General features: G+C 39.3%; 1 protein-coding gene across 1 annotated transcript; it reads right to left on the bottom strand.

The window, feature by feature from the left end:
• Nucleotides 1-7,620: 7,620 nt before the first annotated feature.
• On the bottom strand, nt 7,621-7,926 carry LOC103702973 (uncharacterized). Its single transcript, XM_017841775.2, has one exon. It carries the CDS (start codon nt 7,924-7,926, stop codon nt 7,621-7,623), a length of 306 nt encoding a protein of 101 aa, XP_017697264.2.
• Nucleotides 7,927-21,603: the final 13,677 nt, after the last annotated feature.

Below are 21,603 nucleotides of genomic sequence, written 5' to 3'. Positions count from 1 at the left end.
TTTAAAATAATTAAAAATTATTTATTAATTATAAAATAAATCTAATATAAGATTTATTGAAAAATTAATATATGTATTTATATATCCAAAAATTACTAAAATTTATTTATAATGAGAAATATATTTTCTAATATATATAATTAATTTAAAAATATTTATTAACTCATATAAATATATTTTAATATTCAAAATAACCAATACTTATAAAAATTATATAAGTTGGACATAAATGACCAACAAATGAATCGAAAAAAAATATTATTACTTGTATTATTTATTTAAAAATATTGTTAAAAATTTGACAATATTTCTACATAAGATTACTTCTAACCAAGCATAATAAACTTTTTTTTGTGCTATTTTTTAGAGTAATTTTTCTATCAAATCAACCAAACATAATAAAAATTTATTCTCTACTATAATTATTTTTTAAAATAAATAGTCTTTAGAAACCATCAAGTTATACATAATCTGATGTATCCCAACCAAACGAACCAACGACGAAAGCCGGTGGAGAGTGAGATTTCGTATGTTTTTTAGACTCAAGTTTGCACTTTGCCTTGAAAAAGTCGATAAAAGCTAGCTGCTATTTTAGTCTCCTTTAGGTGCATTTTTGTTGTTATCCGGTGTGCATGGTTGTTCTTAGTTTTCAAAGATAGCGATTGGTCTCCAAACGCAACCTCGGAGGACGAGATGCCCTTTCCACAAGACCGTACGCATTACATTGCATATAAACACTATGCAGTCATTAGATATTATATTTGGCACAAATCCAAGCTTGCAGAAAGATACTGACTTTTACACTAAATCGTTCACATCCATTGAGAAGCTAATCATCAGCTTATGACTGTGTGATCGAGGTAACTTAGAATAGAATAACAGCATGGTTTTTTGTTACCTGTCAGGCTTAATTTGTGGGGCAGCTACATTCCTAAAGACATGCAAATGGCCACAGTTTAAGATAGATAATAGAGTGAAAGAGAACTAACAGTCTGTTTTGTGATTGTTTTTGGGAACTATCTCTGACGTTTTGAATATTGGTATATCATAGCAGTCACTAGGAATAGAAGATCTCATCATACCCATCACTCATTAAGAAGAAGGTACATGCCCTCAGCAGCAGTTAATAATTTAGTTAAGTGCAACATGATTCATCTCCAAATGTATTTTTTTTTTCATGAAATCCATCGCTGTATATTTATCCAGGCGCCCTATATACTTGGAATACACCACGTAATATTCGAACTAAGAATCTCCAATTGTTAAGCAAAGAAATTTAACCATTGGAATAAGCATTTATGGGTGCTAAAACTAACATAAAGGCTAGTGGGATCAAGTCATCCATATCCATTTGTTATTAAAAATATATTATATATTCAACTAGGAGTTCACATGATGCCATCATGCATATGGGTTGTATATATCCCATTTGTTTTACATAGTAAGGACCAGGGCCTTGATTATTTATATATTCATTTGCTTTACAAGGCTTTGATTCAAATGCCGAGTAGTTTTTTTGTCTTTTTTTTTTTTTTTAAACGGCATTCATATAGCGCTTCCGTAGGTACAATCTGCCGAGTCAGAAGAAATAAGATGATACAAAGAAAATAAAATCTTAGTGGCACTCGTCCAAAGAATCACTTCGAAGTGCTGAGCAACATAGGAGATAACCCAGTCTGCAGGTCTGTTAGCCTCCAGATACACATGTGCTACCTGAAAGGAACACATCGTCCTAACCAATCTGCTAGTCTTCCAAATCAGTGGGTGCGTCTCCAAATCGATCCACACTCCAAATCCAATTGATCACCGTGGAGGAATCCCCCTCAAGGTATATTAATTCTATTAGCATCAAGTATCCTCCTCGCATAGAAGATGCCCTTCTACGCTGTCGGAAGCTCCATCTTAATGACAGTCAAGCTGAGGGCTGGTAGGCCCGGTACACCGGCCTTCCGCCACAACTAGTTTGCCATGGTGGTCTCTTACCACCCCTTAACGGGCCAGCCATCTTGCTAAAGAAGTTCATCCATCCTGACCGTCAAAAGCCTCGTGTTTTGACGGAATTTATTAAGATTTCCTCCCGTGGGCCGTTTGAACCAACTTCTGCACGTCTCTCTTTATATTTTATATATTCATTTCACAACATATCGGCACTCACCGCATCTCTCCGTCTGTCTCTCTCTCGGCTCCCACCCCTCCCCATCCATGGGCAAGTTCTTACCTTGCTTGGCTCATGGAGCCAATAAACCCATGATTTCTGAAGCCAGCAGACCAAAGCTCTATTGTTTTTACGACCTCGTGAAGTTGCTTCAAAAGAGCAAGAAAGCTGAGCGCAGGGGTCGCACAACAAAGGCTAGTGATCGCACTCCGAAACCTTTCTCAGATGATCACTTGGAGAAGCGAGAGAAGAGAGAGAAGGGAGTCGTCAGAGTAAAGGTCGTTCTAACAAAGAAGGAGGCAGCTCGGTTACTATCCATGTGCATCCGAGGTGAAGAAGAGAAGACACTGACGCAGTTAATGAGCCAGCTCGAGAGTCGCCACACGACTGGGGTCGCACTCGGATCAAGCCATGGTGGGTGGAGACCGGTGCTTGAGAGCATTCCTGAGGATGAGATGATCGCATGAAAAGAATAAGAATCAGCATATATATAGCTAGTTGTGCTTGCTCATGTACAAGGCTCTTGGTCTCTAGCTCCCTCTTCTCTCTTGTTCTTCTTCCCCTCCTCCTTAATTTCTTTTCATTTCTTAGCATTACTGGTATTTAGCCAATATTGCAGGGGTATGTGAGGGACATAAATGAGAGAAAATCGAATGAGAGGAGCTGTACAGATTCTCCCCATCTCATTGCAAGTGTATTCTTCACGAACAATCCCTTGGAAGATAGTCTTCTGCGCTTCGTTCTGATCCTTGTAATGGAAATGATTATAGATTTTTTTGATAGGCAAAAGCCACCTAAGATTTCATTAAAAGGATTACAGAGAGAATGAGTTACAGGAAGCAGAGAGTCTATCAATTTTTATCTGATGAATCCTTTTCTTATTTCGGTAGATATATCATTTACATAAAAATCTCCCCTTATAAAACAAGGCAGGCCTTCCCCATTTTTGCTAGAATAATAAAAAAAGAAATCACCTCGTTAATCTAATTGCTAATCAACAACAACTACCATTCTCTAGCTTCCACAATGCTGGATGCATATCTACTCCCTATGGACCTCAGTCCATGGCTCCATGCAAGGCATACATAGCTACCCATCTCTCTCTCTCTCTCTTACAAGTGGGTTAGGAGAATCTCATGCATAGCAACTCTTACGACTAATAAAGGTCAGAGGAGCAGTGAGGATTTACAGTGATTTGTTTAATTAATTTGATGGTCCACGCCAGAGAATATCTTCTTCGTAGTTGGGTAGGCACATGCTAACAATTCTGCGAGGCGGAACTACACCATTTCCGATTGGGATCTTGTGTGAGGAAAGGAAGGTGGCGTGGCGGTTGTGACCATCCCTTGCTCCGTGACATTTGGGTTATGGCGAGGGATGGATGGGCTTTTTAGGCCAAGCATATTTACCGTGAAGGTAATGGTGCTGCGGATTGGGTAGCTGCGTATATAGCTTGTCACTCCGGAGGCACCTTATGGATTGGCGATGGGAAGTTGTCCTTGGCACTTCGAGGTATTCTATTTTTTGACTTTATTGGGTGTATCCGGTCCCGTCCGGTCTGATCCACCCGCATTAGCAAAAAAAAAAAAAAAAAAGAAGAAGAAGAAGGATGCACCTTCCGTTCTGTGCAGCCAAATCCTTCTACCACGCGAAATATACGACCCAGATCGCTTGTTTGAACTATTGCAGTTGGTGTTTTTGAGTCTTTTGAACCCTCCAATAAAGCAATGACGCTTACCTTCGCTGGATGTATTATAAAATGAGGAACTTTTGAAGGCAACTTTTATTTCGTTTGAGATGACATATGTTTATAAAAAGACGAATCGTGCAGCAACAATATTTTAAATGATTGGACTCTTTCACAACTAATCTAGACTTGGGGTGTGTGTATTAATCAAGTCTATGTTTATATAATTGGTCCTAGAGGCTTCATTATTTTAGTGCAACTAAATCATTGACATTCTTGAGGAAATTTCACAGATGACTCACTACTTCCTACTCTTAAGAAATTAGAGGGGGTTATAAACCACTCAGTTGTTCTAATAGAGAAGAAGGTTGAGCAAATACTTCTCTAGAAATTTGAAATGGAAGATTGGACAATATGATTAAAATTCTGAAGCATCTCTATGTAGTATCTAGCTAGTGGGGAAACAGAATGATGGGAGGGGAGTTTGCCATACTTTCTTGTGAAAAATGGCAGACCTCTTAGGATAAAGTTTTCATGTTAATAATGAAGAAAAGGAAAACACCTGAGCATATATGCTTGCGTGGAATCTCTCTCCCCTATCTACCAAGGCTTGCAGAAGTGTTGATTGCATGTGCAATGAGAATCGCCACTAGACACATGGTGATGTGTAATTAAGGACACGCTTGGTTTTCTAATAATGTTTTTTTATAATTGCCAATTATTAATTATGGTTGGAAAACTTGGAAGTTGTTGGATATGTTATTGAAGACGTCAAAAGAGATACATCCAACAAAGTTGTTTTCTTAGCAAGTTGAGAAAGATAAGTTTGCATAATATTTCTATTTGACCGATAGTTTATTGATAAATGATATCACTCGAGAACAGCTTATAGGCTATAAAAACAGTTAAAATCACCCGTTGATTTTAACAAAGTATCAGAGTCGTGCAAACATCAAGTTTTGCTATTAATGTTCCTATGACGCACTCTGATGCTACTTCCTCTCAACAACGTAATCTGCCTACTTTGAATGTGAAATTGTCTGGCTTTGATACCAAGTTTTCCCATTAAGCTTTCGGGACAATTAGTGATTTTAACAAAAACTGTGTACATGAATCAATTGAGGCATGTAGAAAAGGCAAAGCAGGGTAATGAAATCCTCCCTCCCACTCTATTATCTGCTTTAGAGTCGATGATGATATACTGTTCTCTAGGAAGAGGAAACAGATCTAACTTGAATAAAAATCTAAAACTAATAAAAAAACCATAGGGAAGTAGGAAGAAGTGTTTTGAGGATGCAAAAGAGGCCTTCCTATCACCCATTTATCAAGAAAATGAAGAGGTTCATGAAAACTTACTACCGAGTAATTCTGCTTGAAAGGTGGAAAATGGGCCCAAACTATAAAGAGCCAGCCAGGCTCGGCATTGAAGTCCATGTCTGTTGTGCCAAGAGAACTCTATCTTACAATATGCTGTTAAGATTGCAAAACCATAAGAATAGTTATGATTTCAATCATTAAATTCAATTTCATGCCTCTCCAATAAAATTATGGCTCACCACGTACGGCATTGAGAGGATATAGAACTGTGTTCTTAGAACCTAAAAGTGGTTGTTGTAAGGATAACGCTCTCTCTCTCACACACAATATTTGGACTCCTATCCCCCATGATACCACATTGAGTTTAAGCATACCTAATTGGAATAACCCAATTTTATGGCTCACCAATGCATAGCGAGGTCTACGAAGTGAGTGATGTTAAAATAACCTTGAAGTGGTTGTTACAAGGAGCTTTAGAAGACAAACAGCATCACATTTTCTATCAATGGCGACACTGGTCCCGAGCCCCACATTAGAATGAATCACGAGCAGCAACAGGGTGGGACAATGTGACGGTGAGTGAGTGCCTTAAAGTTTAAGGAAACGAACAGTTTAATACAACCATGCAGAAGAGAACGAGCTCCAAATCCTGTACCTAAACGTAGAAGACTAGGGGATCTAAATCTTCTCGGATGCTAGCTATCAGAAAGAATCCCGTGACCCCGTCCCACAGAAGACACATGGGAGGTCCCAAACCCTAACTATAAAGTATAGCTCAAGCGGTCCAATCACCGCTCCTGGCAAAAGCATCGGTAAGAAATTTTTTTGACAATCATTGCAACATCTCATGGTCCACCACTCTACCTACCACGTGAGAAGTTTGATATACTTTAACGAGCAGACCCCACAATTGAATGCATCTCTCTTTCTAAGCTTTCCTTCTTTTTTTTTTTTGATAGATAGACGAAATACCTTTTAACTTTATGAAGCCCAAAAGATAGGTGATAACGGTCACAATGCAAAATCCAGAATTGCATGGAAAAGGCTTGTGTGGAAGAAAAAGGAGAGTATATCGTTGCAGCGTCTCTGCATCTGACTTCAACCAGGATAAGAGATTATACACTAAAGCTATAACGGTACACAAGGTCATCTGATATCCATGGTATTTGGCATTTTCAAATCTTCCATCTTATTCTTGTACTTTTAATCATGTAGGAATTAGTAGTCTTCTTGCAATTACCATTCTACACTTGGATAATTCACTCCCTTGATTTTTCTCAAAAAAGTCAATCCACTCTTTTGACTAATGATGTCAAGTTATGAAGCATTAATTGCTTGGCTATATAACCAGCTATTTTGGAAATAAAATATTGATAATTAGAGGGGTGGATCATCATAAAAAAGGTAGTAGCGTTATAATTCATTGAAGAACAGTAAATTTTTTTTTTGTTCAACTATCATGAAAAAATTAGAATAATTATGAAACAATGCTAATGAAAGCTTCTGAAAGCAGCAGCAGGTCCTAACACTCTTCTGAAAGCTTCTCATTGGTAAGATTTAACATTTACAAGCAGCGGAATAGATACAGCGGAGTATGGAATAATAGATGCATGTTGATCAAAATAACCATTGCAAATGAATCACTAGCAGGATATATATATATATATATATATATATATATATATATATATATATATATGATATAAAATTCCTACAAAATTGGATATAGATGTTTTACCATAGGGATATCTTTCAGTCCCTTGCTTGAAAATTTTCATTGCGAGCACTTTAGTACCTTTTTTCTAGTGAGGTCATCAGATCTGATTGGAATTGTCCGAACAGCTAAAAAGATAAAAAAAGATCTGACACCCCAAGAAGTATTTATCAAGAAGATCTGCATTATCCTACTTTATGGACATGTATATGTTTTTTTCATGCAAATTCATTTATGCGTAAATCCACATAGCACAGCATAGTCTCAAGAAAGTAGAAACCATGCCGTAAGTGCACCGATTAAAAAAGAGGAAAAAATATACAGGTAGACAAAAAAAAATTTAGTTGTAAATCCAAATCGAGATCTCATAACACAAGCTAGGGGTTATATTTACTGTACCAAAACCATATGCAAATGGATTTGCATCTCGGGCGTTAAATGATGAACAAGAGCAACAAAATTTGCAGTTATGAGTCCAAAACAGAGTCCTCGAAATAGAAGAGACAGTTTCTTTTTCACTCGTATCAGAGAAAAGAAACAGAAGATGTTCTAGCTATAAAAACCTATACATATTCACCGACCATGAAATCAAAACATTAGCATCTCCGACTTTAATCATGGAGATTCAAAGACGAGAAACCCCTGGTACTTGCAAACTTAGACTAAGCAAAGTAGGAAGTCAATGGGAGATCGCACGAGACCTGGAGAAAAAGAAGACGTGACTGCAAAAGAGCCGAGGAGGGTGTCTCATTCGCCCGCATCAAAACTCTGGACCTCCGGTACCTCGATTATGCTCTCCAAAGAGGGTTTCCAACCTTGGGCTTTCCCAGCTCCCTCCCTCCTCTCCCTACCCATCTCCATCAACACGTCCTCCAGCGTCTTCTCCCCCTTCTCCATCTGAAGCATCAACCATTCAAGCTCCCCTCTTGTCAACAAGATCTTAACCTTGAAGCCACCCTCCTTTCCAACGCCAACACCACTTTCTCCTACTCCTCTTGGTTTCACCTCTCCCTCCTCCAGCCTTGGCGAACTGGTCTCCATGCAGTTGCCCATGGATCCTTGGCTCCAAGCAAAACTAAGAGAGAGACTACTATCTGGTATTGTTGGTGGTCTCCAAGAGGCCAGCTTTGGGATGATGGCCCTGAAAAAATAAAAGGAGTGCTCTCCAATCCTAGTAGTGTAACGTTCCAGGGATTACAGAGCAACACACAAGATTTTAGGGTCAAAGGTGATCGATCGCCAGGATTGAAGCTTCCGATGAGAGAAGCACGTGGTGGGGCCAGGGTTTTGTTACTCGGCCCATAATAGCAAATAACCGGTTGAAAAGATCAAGGCCGTCAATCTACGTTAGGACGTGACTAGGCCCACCGAAAACACACAACTTTTAACCACGGCCGAACAGCGGATCCGCCGTTTTAGAGCTTTCCTAGCAAACCGCTGTCCTTAACTCGGAATTCGGAAATGATGGACAAATTAAATTGCGGTGGTGGATGGCAACTCTAAACCTTTTTTTATCGATGATGTGTCGCTTAAGAAAGCGACTGCTACGACTTTTCTTCCTGCATGGGCTCCTACAAACTGGTACCGTTCCCTATATGATGCTGAAGTTTCGAGGGGTTCTACAAGTAACGCCCAAATGTGTCATTATCTGCAAAACGTTCACGGAACACGGTGGCACTTGTTTATTTTAGCGAGATCAGCCCGTGATCAGCCTCAACTAAAAGTGGCAAAATATAATCCGACCCGTCAAATCGATCCATGTTAGACTCGCCATAAACAGATTTGGATTTGGTCTAAACATGTTCGGATCATAAACAGGTTGACCCGTTTAACCTGTTTATTAATTGGGTCGGATACAGATTTAAGATATCTAACCCATAACCCACAGGTCATTAGGGCACCAGTTCCCTTTTTTTTTTTTTTTGGTTCGACGCTTCGACCCCTCTCCGAGTCTTCGGCTCTCCCTCTAGTCCACCTCCTCCCCCACCCTCAAGCCTGCCACCTCCGACCCCTCCTGCCTCCCCGACCACCTCTTCCACCCCCGCAAGCCGACCCCCTCCTTTCTCTCCAGCCGATTCGTCGCCGAGCCGATCGCCACCCAGTCCTGCTCCTTCGTCGGCACCCACGAGTACATCGCCCACGAGGTCGCCGCCGGCCGCTCCCATAGTCCCATGGCAGCGCCGCGTCCTCCTCTACGAGCTTCTCTACAACCGGATCCGAAGACTGAGAGGTATGAAATAATGAAACCCTAACTCTAAATCTCCTCCAAGGATCCGGATCATCCCTTGGTTCGTGATTTTTGCGAAGCCATGGCGTCCAGGTCCCCGGGGCGCGATCTCTGCAGGGGCTTCGGGTTCGGAGCCGGATCCGCGATCCAGATGCCGCCGTTGCCGAACCGATCGGAGCCCGCCAGCGGCGAAGGAGGAGCCACGACGGCCGCCGGTTGCAGCTTCAACATGCTCTTTTTCTCCGATCGGTGAAGTAGAGGACCCATCTCGCCTCTCCCATCTCCTCCAACGATGGGCGGTACGTGAGGCAGACTGCAACTGAATGAAGAGAGAGAAAGAAAGAGAGACAGAAATGTAGGGGAGGTCATAAACAAGGAAAATAAATTGGCTTTTATTTTAACTGACTCTTCTTTCTACGGGTCAATTTTAGGGAGGGCAATTGTTAAACGGATCGAGTCGGGTCGGGTAGGTGGGATCGGGTCGGGCAGTTTATTAAACAGGTTAAATGAGTCGGGTTACCTGTTTAATAAACAGGTCAGGTTCATGTTGTATTTCTGATCTGTTTAATAAATAGGTTCGGTTCAAATTTATGATTTTTTGACCAGATTTATATCTGACCTGACTTGTTTATGTCTGACCCGACCCGATTGCCACCCCTAGCCTCAACCTCAATAAGCCTATAATGCAGTGTCTAGTCCATATAGGTCATAAACTGTATTCGCTCTGATTCCATTTGTAACAATTCAGAATTTCATCCAAAATGGCTAGTCGAAAAATATTTTTTAAATTTTTTATTTCTATATAAGTACTCAGGATCTCTATGACAAATATCTAATATGGGACTAAATATATGCTTAAATAAGTCATACTGATCTCCCAGAACATATCCAATCCTTCCCAAAGTTTACAGACTCATCATTTTGGTTAATTACCGGAACTTAAGAGGGCTTTAAGTTTTGGAGAGAGGAAGTGTGATGGAAATTGAAAAATGCAGCACATCCAGGGCAGCTCCAGGATCACTCATGTTGAATGAATAGGAATAAGGGTGAGAGCTGATTTATGGCGTTTTAGGTTTTTTTAGGTATAGTATAAACATAGATACGATGAATATGTGAAATTTTGTTTGTTTATACGATAAAATAACATCTAAATCAATTACGCGTCAAATATGCTGCTAAAGCAGATTGCTAGTCTATCATGGTCTACGATCCATAATCAGCAAATATAAAGTTCATGCCTGCGAGACATCGGATGTATCGATAGACTATAAGAAATCAGAAGCATTTTGATGAGCATGCAATGCTCTACTGAAATCAGCAACATTTGGGAAATGAGGCAAAGGGCTTCCAGAAGATCAGGCAGGAAAGATTCTACGTTGCTGTGAATTGAAATCCTCATGGGAGTGGAAAGAAGAAAGGAAGGGGGTAAACAATGTCATCAAAGTAGACCAGCTCATGCGAACAGGGCACGAGAGGACTGGGGAGGCAGGTGGAGATGTTTCAGATTCTAAAGCCAGCAGTCGTTATAACTGGAATAACATACTATAGCATTGAAGACCTCACCTGCTCTCATCATCTTAATTTAAGATTTTCATTGTTAAAGTTGACTGATGTCCCTTTCTAACTAATATTAGAGCAGAACACTAGCAAAAGATCACTGTAGTGCAAATTCGCTAAGCAGGACCTTCCAATCAAAGAATCCTTTGATTACTCCAAGATAATCATGGCCATTTACACCTAGGAACATGTCAATGACCTTATATCATCTCCAGAGATGGCAATTGGAGCAATCGATCGCACTTCTGAAAGCAATATATTTTAGTCACAGTCAGGCATCTACTCTTGTAGAATTTATTGATCATAAAGCCTCCTCATTTGTGAGATAAGCACAAGAGGAAAAAAATAACGCGGCGGACAAGCAAACAGAAGAAAAGAAAGCTAGGAAACAGAACAGTTAATCAGCAAGTAAAATTCTACTCTTGTAGCATATATTGATCATATAGCCTCCTCATTTGTGGAATAAACACAAGAGGTAAAAAAATAAGGCGGCGGACAAGCAAACAGAAGAAAAGAAAGCTAGGAAACAGAACAGTTATAAGTAAAATTCTACTCTTGTAGCATTTATTGATCCTAAAGCCTCCTCATTTGTGAGATAAGCACAAGAGGGAAAAAAGAAGAAGCTACAGACAAGCAAACAGAAGAAAGCAAGGAAATAGAAGAGTTATTCAATAAGTAAAATTCTATTAGACTACTATTGTAAGAGTATGGATTCCAAGAGCAAAACAAAAGGAAAGAGATGTATAAATTTGGCGGGCACATTGATTATTCCCATTAAATTGACTTACTGAAATAGGAGACAACCGTAGGCTGCCTAATGACACTGTTGGGCAGGCATCCTTTTAAAGTTTGGGAAAGAGTAGGGGCGGCTGCTGTCATTTCCATTTGAAACACCTACCACACTACCAAATTAGTGTACAACCAACAAAAATCTGTTGCATAATATCTACTACCCGGATGCAGAAATTTTAGTATATCAAAACCTCTCAACTAAAGTAGACAGCTCCAGAATACCATCTATATCAACCAATAAATAAAGCAGCAGAATCCACTAAACATGTGAGAAGCTTGTGGCAATTCAGAAAATTTCAGGTAAAATGATATTTGTGAATTTAATAGCCTTGTTCTAAAGATATAAATTTTAAGGGTGAATGTTAAACTTCATCTTCTTGCAGGGCCATACGACACATACGACTGATACCATCAGTAACCGAACAAAATCCTTGTCAATTCTCACTCTAGGACAATTACTGGCCTTAGTATGAACACATGGAGAAAAGATGTGAAGCGCTTTAAAATAGGACATAAAAGATTATACCAACACCGTATTATTAAGTGGACATTGAAAAGCACCGATAAGGACAAGGAAATCGAAAATGGGATTCGAACAAGATAGATGAAATGGGCATTTAGAAACCTTATTTTGTGCAGCGAGACAAAAAATAACAAGGCAAAAACAAGTCACTGTGGAGATACAGGTGGAAAGAAAAGAAAAAAAAAGGAAAAAAAGATGGGCAGTCATGAGCTCAATCTTTATTTTCTGGTTGATAGGTCAATCTTTATTCACCAGCTAAAATAAATAAACAAACTATCACTTGAGGTCAATCTCTACATCCCCTACCCTCATGACATACACCACAGATCATCCTTTAATTATTTCACCAAGTGTCAAATGTATAATGCATAGAAAAAATGGCAGTTATCATGTCCCAATCAACATAAGAATAGTGCAGTAAGTAAGTTTGACTATAAGATAATGAAGTTGCCAACTTGTCATCCAAGACAGGATATGGATTTCTCCACACAAACTCCACGTGCTAGTGAAGCTGTGTAGGCCATGACTTACAAAACTATCATAAATTGATTTCTCTTGTTATTGGAATTATAGTGGATATCCCCACCTGTACACAAATGTCAATATACTAATCCCATAGTACGTCACAATGACATAATAACTACGCATGACTAGAGCCAAGAAGTGGCATTTGACTAAATGACTTCTCCAGACAAAAGCACATGCAGGGGAAGGCAGGTAGGTGATGAGTGTTGGATCTCCAATGGCTAGACCATGCTGTTATTGAAGGAACTGAGTTGAATAACCTTGCTATATACAACTTCTATGTAGTTCCATATATTTGCAGTCCATTATCTTCTCTTACTGTCAGGAGACACCATATACACATGCAAAGTTGAGGTAACATGAAACCCAGGTAATGGGAGAAATGCTACTATCAAATCTTGTTATGTAGGTCTCACTAGATCATAAATTGCCCAGATCTATCATACCTGTCCTGCTGCATGCTAACCTACCTTCTCGCCGGTCACCGCATAGACAAGCGGCATATGCTGCTAACCAGGAGCATCAGCAGTTCAGATGATGTACACCCCGCTAAGTTAGTGGAATTATTGGCAAAATCTGGATCGAACCTGAGCCAGTACCCTGCAAAATTACAGGCAATGCTTCAACAAAAGAACCCTAACAAAAAAGGAAAATTGCACCCAGTAGGTCTCTTAATGGCCACGCAACCACATCAAAATGTGGCAGGTGATGCATATCCAGCTTAGTCAGCAGCCTTTCTCCCATTTCTAGGACCAAGTTCTGATGCAGAATTTGGGGGGGAGACAATTACTAAAGGTGAGTCCTCTCATTTAAATAGCATCCAGACTCTCTTCTAGTCACCTTTGGATGATAGTTTAATGTTTTAGGAAATATATGCAAATTAAAGGGTAAGGAGTCACTAATCATATTTATGAAACTTTTCTCAGGCGTCCTTGTTACCAAAAATTTTTGCACTAACGTTTTCAGATGCTCCACTGAATATAAAGGATACTGTTCCCCGCTAAATATTCATGGAAGGCTAAGTTTTCAAAATACCAATGAGCAGATATGTCAACCACTAAGGGTCCACAACATACTGAAGAATCAACAAAAAAGCAATTCTAATCCCGCAGAAATGCAGAATAAAGAAGAAGAGTTCAATGGAGTACTCTTTGCAAATCACACTACTTAAGCCTTCATTTAACATTTTGCTAAATCAAGCCAACTTTGAGCTGCCTAACAAGCAATAATTGATCTAAGTGACATGCATGAAAATTATTTAAGATTTCAAATTCTTCACCAGCAAAGAGAAAGGAAGGGGGGGAAACTAGAAGGAGATAGACAAAAAAAAATAGGAGTAAACCTCTATAAGGCTGCTTTTAGTTTCATACAGTAACATCAATATGTGACTACAAGTTACTGAAGTGTTGAAAACAATGTGCGCATTTGGAGGTGAATTATAAGGTATCAAATTATTCAAAAACATCCAAATAATATAATAAAGGAAAAAACCGAGGGTTTGAGAAGAAATATGGTAAAAAAGAAGGGAAGGAAGGAACAAGTAGGAAGACCGGCCAAGAGGTGTAGGCACAGTAAGAGGGTTTTGTTAAAAAATCCATGACTGGCTGCTCTTATTGATGTTATGGAAAAGAGTTATGGTTTGGAAAGTAAGGAAAGAAGTGTATATGGAAGACAGACATGTGCTTTCCCCTTCATAAACGCTGGAAGATGAATTTTCCAGCCATGGAAGCCCATCTAAAAGGTTGAAGCAACACGATGCAGGGTTAACAAGAATTCTGCCCTTCATATCAAGAAATTAGAGTCCTTTATCTCTTTGTTTTCATTTACAACAACTTACCGTAAAAGCAACATATATACAAAAAATGCCAATTCAACCCATTAAATAGCATCAATCCCTTACCAACTATCTTCTACTGCCACATGCTAGACTTCCATGCAGTTAAGGCAAAAGCTGTCACATGTAATTGCAAACTTTCACTTCTTGATGAAGAGTTCCCATCCAACTCACATGAGACATGCTCGTCGGAAGGGGGGTGTTGTTGTTTAAGTGGCACATTAGTAATTGTAACCTACATGAATGTTGTTGTCTTCCATATTATAATGCAAACTCTTGATATATACCAAGTTTCAGAATAATTGGCAGGTTCACCAGCCACCAATATTATCACTACACTCTTCCCTAAATAATTTCAGACTTATAGTGTACTACCAGTCATCAAATCTAAATAAGATACCTGATTTATCGATCGCCTCTAGAGAGTATCATGGCAACTTGAGCAATCAGAATTGCAGTTTAGTTGTGCCAAGCATTCAAAAACTGGTGGCAGAATGTTTTTTCTATTCTGTAACTTAATTGATGAAATACTATTGCAAACAGAGGGTTCTGATCATGTATGCAGCATGCCCTTCACGGTTCTACAAGAGATTGGACATTCTATATTTGTATAAGTGTACTTTACAAAAATATTCAAAGAGATAAACAAAAACCACATGAAAGACATTATCAAGAAATTTAAGTAAAGGAGCACTCAAACAAACTCTGGACATTGATTGAATATCTAATCCAAAGCAATTCATTGGTGCTTATTTTGCAGCATATATGATCGAAGTCCGTAAAAGTTACAAGCAAAGCTACTTAAAATGGAGAAATTATTCATTAGTTGCTCAATAAAAAAAAGGTAGTAGAAGTGAAGAAATATCTAGGGCTCGTTTGGTTCGCGGGAAGTATTTTTCCTCCTAGGAAGAGGAGGAAAAATTTCCAGGAATCATATTCCAGGAATCATATTCCTAGGAAGAGGATACCTAGGAAAGTATTTTTAGCATGTTTGGTTAACCATGGGAAAGTGACAAATTTCCAAAGTGCTTATGTTTGGTTGACCATCCACTTTCCTAAGAAAGTTATGTATAATTCCTATTATGCCCTTAATAAAAATTAGTTCTTTAATGCCTCTTTAATGCTTCTTTAATATTGAAGGGTCTTTTTGGAAAAAAATAAAAAAGGAGTGATTCCCACCTCATGGGAAAGTAACTTTCCCATGTTTCTCATGGGAAAGACTTTCCCATGAAATGTGGGAATCATATTCCCATGGGAATATAACTTTCCCATCTCTCTCCTTTGAAAACTCCAACCAAACAAGAGGCATTTCATTACTTTCCCGTTGACCACACTTTCCCCCCTCCTTTTCCTGCGAACCAAACGAGCCCCTAATGATATCCTACTCATAGAATTTCTTTGACGTGAAAGATGTAGGCAGCAAGTTTTCTATTCAGTCAAATGCCTTGCTACACACAATTGCTTACTGAAAGCAATGCTTTGGTGCCTAGAACAATCACAAAAACTGGGAATCAGCAAAACATTCAACATCATTGACTTGGTAAGACATCGTGAAGAAAATGGCCACATCAATTGGAATGAAATTTGAGATGTTCTCTCTACAAGCAAAATAAGTTATAGTACTTATTGTAATGGACACCGATACACTGTCATCTACACTAGAACATGATCTGCGAACTAGCAAGTTGGAATTTGGAAGGAGGAACAGAAAACTTAAAACTATTTGGCTAGATTAGAGTAACTAGTAGGATTTAATGAGGCGACCTGCCAACTAACAACAAGGAGAAATCTCCAACCAAAACATTGTCTCCCCAAATTCTCTAAATTCTAAAAATAGAGGTCTTGTCGAAACTAAGAGAAAAAAAGGCCTAAGTTACAGCAATATTCTTGTGTGGGATTTGACATTGTTTTGTTCTCACTAAGTTGTTAAGTGAATTGTCACTAAATCTCTTTGTTTAGCCTTTTCTTCATAGATGATAACTGATAGGCGCAAAGGAATGATCCTCCACTGTAAAGCTAACAATTTTAACCACTCAAACCAATAAAGATGCAATTTTTGAGCTAATAAATTGAAAACTCCATGTCCTTAAGAAAGAATTCCATGAGAACAACGACAATGAATTATGCAACACGTACAGATAAGAGAGGATCCCTTCTACCTCATAGCCATTGTGGCAGGAGATGTTGATCGCTGTGGCCATGAAACCCAAATAAATGGAGTATCTCGGTACTCCATCGTAGCAAATACGTGAGTCTAAAACTAAATTATCCGTTGGAGAATGGATGACACAGAATTGTCGCAGCTTCCATCTGGTTTTAGAATCCCAACATTGGAGCGCTTCTATAAGAGATGGACTCTCAGATTGAGTGAGATACAACCACGAGACTAAGTTCTGGCTAAGCAAACTAGAGAGTTCACCAGTCTCGCTACAGCGGTGGCGATTGTTTTTCTCCCCTTTTATTTTATCTTTTCATCAGGAGAGGCTACAGGCCGTGCAAACCCCTGCGTTGCTGGCTATCGCTTGCCTCTTCATGTACCCGTTAGCATGAGTCCACTCCTTGCCCTCGTCCCCTCCCAGAACGAAGTCAGCTTCCTAGGGTTTCCAATCAACAGGGTAATGGAAATAAATCCAGCAAGAAAAAAAAACTATAAATGCCCTAAAATCACCGATTTATTTTTCAAGTAAAGAAAAGATAAAAAGATCCGTACCAGCTCTTCTGCTTCGAGACCCTCTGCTCTGCCTCGTCCTCGAACGCGTCAGCCATTTTCCCGATCTCAGAATTCCGAGAAGAGAAATCCTAGATTGTGTCCGCTATGTTTTGAGGAAGAGGGGGAGAGAAGGAGAAAGAGGAACCGAGATCGCTGACGAGTGCGAGGAACGGGGTTTTTTAGCAGTTTCTAGGGCACGGAAAGGATCGGGAGAAGGAAAAGAGAGCGGGGAAATGGGAGAGCGAGGACAGAGACGAGAAGAGGCAGTGCGGTGAAAGGAAAATGGAGGCTCGAGGGAGGCTTCTATTTGATTTCCCGCCACGCCGTTTGATTTATTTTTTTAATGAAGAGGAGGCAGGAAATGCCACCTAAATTCAAGAAACAAAAACTATTTATATAATATTCGATAGTCTAAACAATCAGTAGCTAATTACAAGCAAAAATTTAGCAAATCAAGAACAGCACAGCTAGAAAGATAAATGCTTGAACTACTTCTGCGGACCAACTTCAACTTATATTTCGACCAATTTTGCTGTACATTACAGCATAAGAATTTGGAGGTCTGTTTGTTTAGACCAAAAATTTCAAATCATTCTAGATTTGATGATGACCTTCGGTAATCCTCTGCGAGCATAATTGGTTCCAAACCTCGAATGAATGTAGAGTTTGTATAAAGCATTTCATATATCATTGCTCACGTTGCTTTGTATGAAAGATACATGGACAGCATATATTGGAATCTATAGTTTTGTATTTATGTCTAACCTGTATTTATTGTGAACCGCACTTAAACTCCATATTATGTCTTTTTTGGACATGCAATTCACACAGAGGGAGGGAAGGATGTGGTTTGTGATGACTACCTATGAATATGAACATATGTTTGCATATCCGATACTTTTATTATCTTGGATACAACGTAGAGTGATGTGATGAATGCAAGATGAAAGACTATAAACAGATGGAAGTTGTATATTATGTATGCAAGCATAGCATGACATACATATTGTTTTAGTGCTCTCTTTCTCTCTCTCTCTCTCTAAATTAACAAAAATGAAACCTCTTGATAAGATACTTTTTGTGATTACATCCTTCTCGTAATTATTAGCTATGGTCAACTCCTATCTGTATCATGTCCTGGCTTGTTATGCATTATAATGAATACCAAGCTTGTTTCCATCCACTAATAATTTTGATGCTAAATGTCATAGAGAGGTAATCAAGAAGATGCTTAAGAAATCTGTAATAAATAGCCATTTTAGACTTCCACATAAACCAATTAATTGTGCTTGTATTTTGATTTCACCTATTTTATTAGCTATAGAAAAGCAATATACATGCTTTGAATATTAACAAACAATATGTACTAGATGAATATGGAGCGAAATTTTTTTAGATGCGACCAATCGCAGGTGTGAACTGCAGTGCTTCTAACCAGATGCCTCCATACGTCTTTTGAGCTTGTGACATACAACGTAATTGCCCTGATCCATGGCATGGCATTGAATTCAGTGAATTGCAAGCCTGTGCATCCTTGAACATTAAAATCATAGAATATATTTGAGCTCCTATATGATGCAATGTATACAAATGCATGGCTCTTATAGCATGAATGGTTGCTTGTATGGGTGAACCGCATTGCGAGCATGCCCAAAGTTGAAGAGAGAGCGTGGTGGGCATACAATTCCTTGATTTCAATTCTTGTCCCTTGCACTGCATGACAAGAAAATTCAATTATTGATCAGATTCGATCCAGCAGGAAGGGCATTTTGTTGCCGGTCTATATTAATTTCAAGTTTCTAACAGTAAATTATGTAATATATAATGTAAATAATAATAATAATAATACAACAACAGCAATAACAATGATAATAATACTGCTACTACCACTATTACTAATGTTACTATTACTTTTGCTATATTTAATTAGATTGATTAATATGAATAAATAAATAAATATATTTTTAAAGTCATTCTATTTTTTTCAAAACCAATCATTCACCCTCCATGCTCCCTTCCAACCAAAATTTGTCACTAGATCCTATATATAGAGTACCATTGTAATAGAGCTTTCAATTTTGGAAATTGCTAACTCATGGTGGATCAGCCTACTAAAAGCATAACTGAATTGACTTAAAGAAAAACTTGAATTAGAACTTGAATCCAGTCACCTATTGATTTTGGATGCAAATTTAGAGTTCAACCATTTTTTTATGGATCCAAACCTCAATTCAAACTTAATTTTTTTTTTTTTTTTTTTTTATCTAGTACCAATGCATATGCAACATTGGTATGTCCCATGTCGAACCTGTTAACAACCCTAGTGCTTGGGTCCCAAGCGTATCAATGACCCCGGCCAACTATTGTGTGTAGCATGTTACGTGCCAACCGTATGCACACAGGCACCAAATAGCTAAAGGAAAATTGTTTCTGAATTTCAAATTCATTTAATTTTTGCCTCTCATTAAGAAAATCTTGTCTCTATACTAATTTCCTATGACATATTAACATGTACCGCACGGTACCAAATGGTCTGGTTTCAAGGCTTTGGGCTTGTACCGTCTACCTCTACTTGTTTCACACTCTAATTGGAGGATGGACACAGCTCATCATATCTATTTTGTGCTCTTTGATGAGATTTGATTTGAGTCTTCTTTCCGGAGAAACAATTCCCCAAGCCTCCAATAATCACCACAAATTTCTCTAACAAGCCCGGAACATTTAAGCACCCACCACCTTGTTTCTTGATTTCAACCATCGGATTGCTCAATCGCTTAATTGATTGATCTTCTTTCTTAACGTCAGCCATTCGATACAACCCGAATGCTTCCGCATGTGCGCGTGCGTTGTCTAAAAGAGACATAAATTATTTTGGTCCAATTAAGATCGTCACCCTCTTATAATGGTCCAATTATTTTGGTCCAATTATGATGTGTTTCGGCATTTCTTAGCGGCATGACTATGATGCATGCGTAACATTGGTGCAACTTGAAAATGACATAAATTTATGGATTAATAGTTCTTGTTGTGTGACTCCCCATATATATATATATATATATATATATATATATATATATATATATATATATATATATATATATATATATATATATATATATATATATATAGATAGATAGATAGAGAGAGAGAGAGAGAGAGAGAGAGAGAGAGAGAGAGAGAGAGAGAGAGAGAGAGAGAGAGGATTAATTTTTAGCAAGGCATGAATAGCTCAAACCCAACAAGTCTTACCCGGTCTCTTGGAACAAGGGAAATAAAAAAAAAACATATTAACATTCTTCCCAGTATAAATTTACAGACAGCCTCACAATTATATTTACTAGATTTTGGCATGCGCAATCTTTATGAAAATGGAGACATGCCATATGGAGCCCTTGTAAGGTCGTACAGGATCTTAGAAGTTTCAATTTAACAATGAAATAAATAAAGTTTTGGGCCATCTCCTCTAGGGTGGAGGCAAACTTGCTTGAACTTATCTCCTCGGATCATCCGCTATACAATTACTTCGCAAACCACGGGGGTGTGCTCGCGAACTGGTGAGCGTGATTCACCCAAACCGGGCGTTCACGCGACTCACCCCACTGCAACGCCCTTCCATCCTCCCTGCTGCCACGACAAATACATGGCCGCTCACGCAACTAGACTTAATGCTCCTGTCTTTCTTTATATATCTCTCATCTCTTCCCCATCTTTACCATAATAATCTTTGAACCTTTTATTCCAAATTTTTACCCCCACAAAGAAGAACGTTTCCTCCAAGTCGTTCACCCTCGAGAATTCTGCACGACTCTCGTCGCATGGCTCGCCTCCTTGCGCTTCTGGCGGTGCTCGCGGCCGCCCGGGCATGGGCGTATGCCGCTGCCCCGCCGTGCAACGAGATCGCGCGAGTGATCGCGCCATGCATGGCCTACCTCTCGTACCAGGTGTGGGTGCCGTACGGACGGTGCTGCGCCGGGGTGGCGGCCCTGAACGGGACCGTCGCCACCCGCGGCGACCGGGTGGCCATCTGCAACTGCTTCAAGAGCGTCGTCCCCAACTTCCCCGGCGTCGACTTCTCACGCACCGCCACTCTCCTGCGCTTGTGTGGTGTCCTCATCAACATCACCATCTCCCCCTCCATCGACTGCAGCAGGTCACACTCATCCCCTTCTCCTGCCATTTTGGCCGCGCGATGGATAATTACGCACGATAATTGACAATCACCTTTGGCTTTTTATTTTGTTTTGCAGCCTTCCACCGCCGCGAGAACTCCAGGAAGTTCAGCATTAAAAGGCATGCATTAATTACGGCTAAACTTACACAGATAGATTAGTAGAACGAATAATTGCAGCATGTAGATGCTCATTGTGATTGTCTCAATGCAAGGATGTAATACTTGTGCTTGTATTTTGTTTAGACTGACTGTTGTTTTATCTCTGGTGCATGAAAGTTTTCTAAGCAGCGTTCTGCCTCCTTTGTACATTAATTTCTCGGTTTGTGCAACAAAGTGAGCGCGCATAACGTAAATCCACCCAATCGATCCAACCTATAGTTTGGGTTTCGTT

The sequence above is a fragment of the Phoenix dactylifera genome, chromosome 5 (assembly GCF_051530095.1).
Source record: "Phoenix dactylifera cultivar Ajwa chromosome 5, Ajwa_hap1_PhDact_Kaust_v1.1, whole genome shotgun sequence".
Classification (NCBI taxonomy): domain Eukaryota; kingdom Viridiplantae; phylum Streptophyta; class Magnoliopsida; order Arecales; family Arecaceae; genus Phoenix; species Phoenix dactylifera.
Note: the sequence above shows the minus strand (reverse complement) of the source record. Positions and strands in the feature narration are given on the sequence as shown.

Excerpts from the sequence above, each read along its gene's own strand:
- LOC103702973 (XM_017841775.2), bottom strand. The coding sequence starts at position 7,926 with ATGGGCAACTGCATGGAGACCAGTTCGCCAAGGCTGGAGGAGGGAGAG.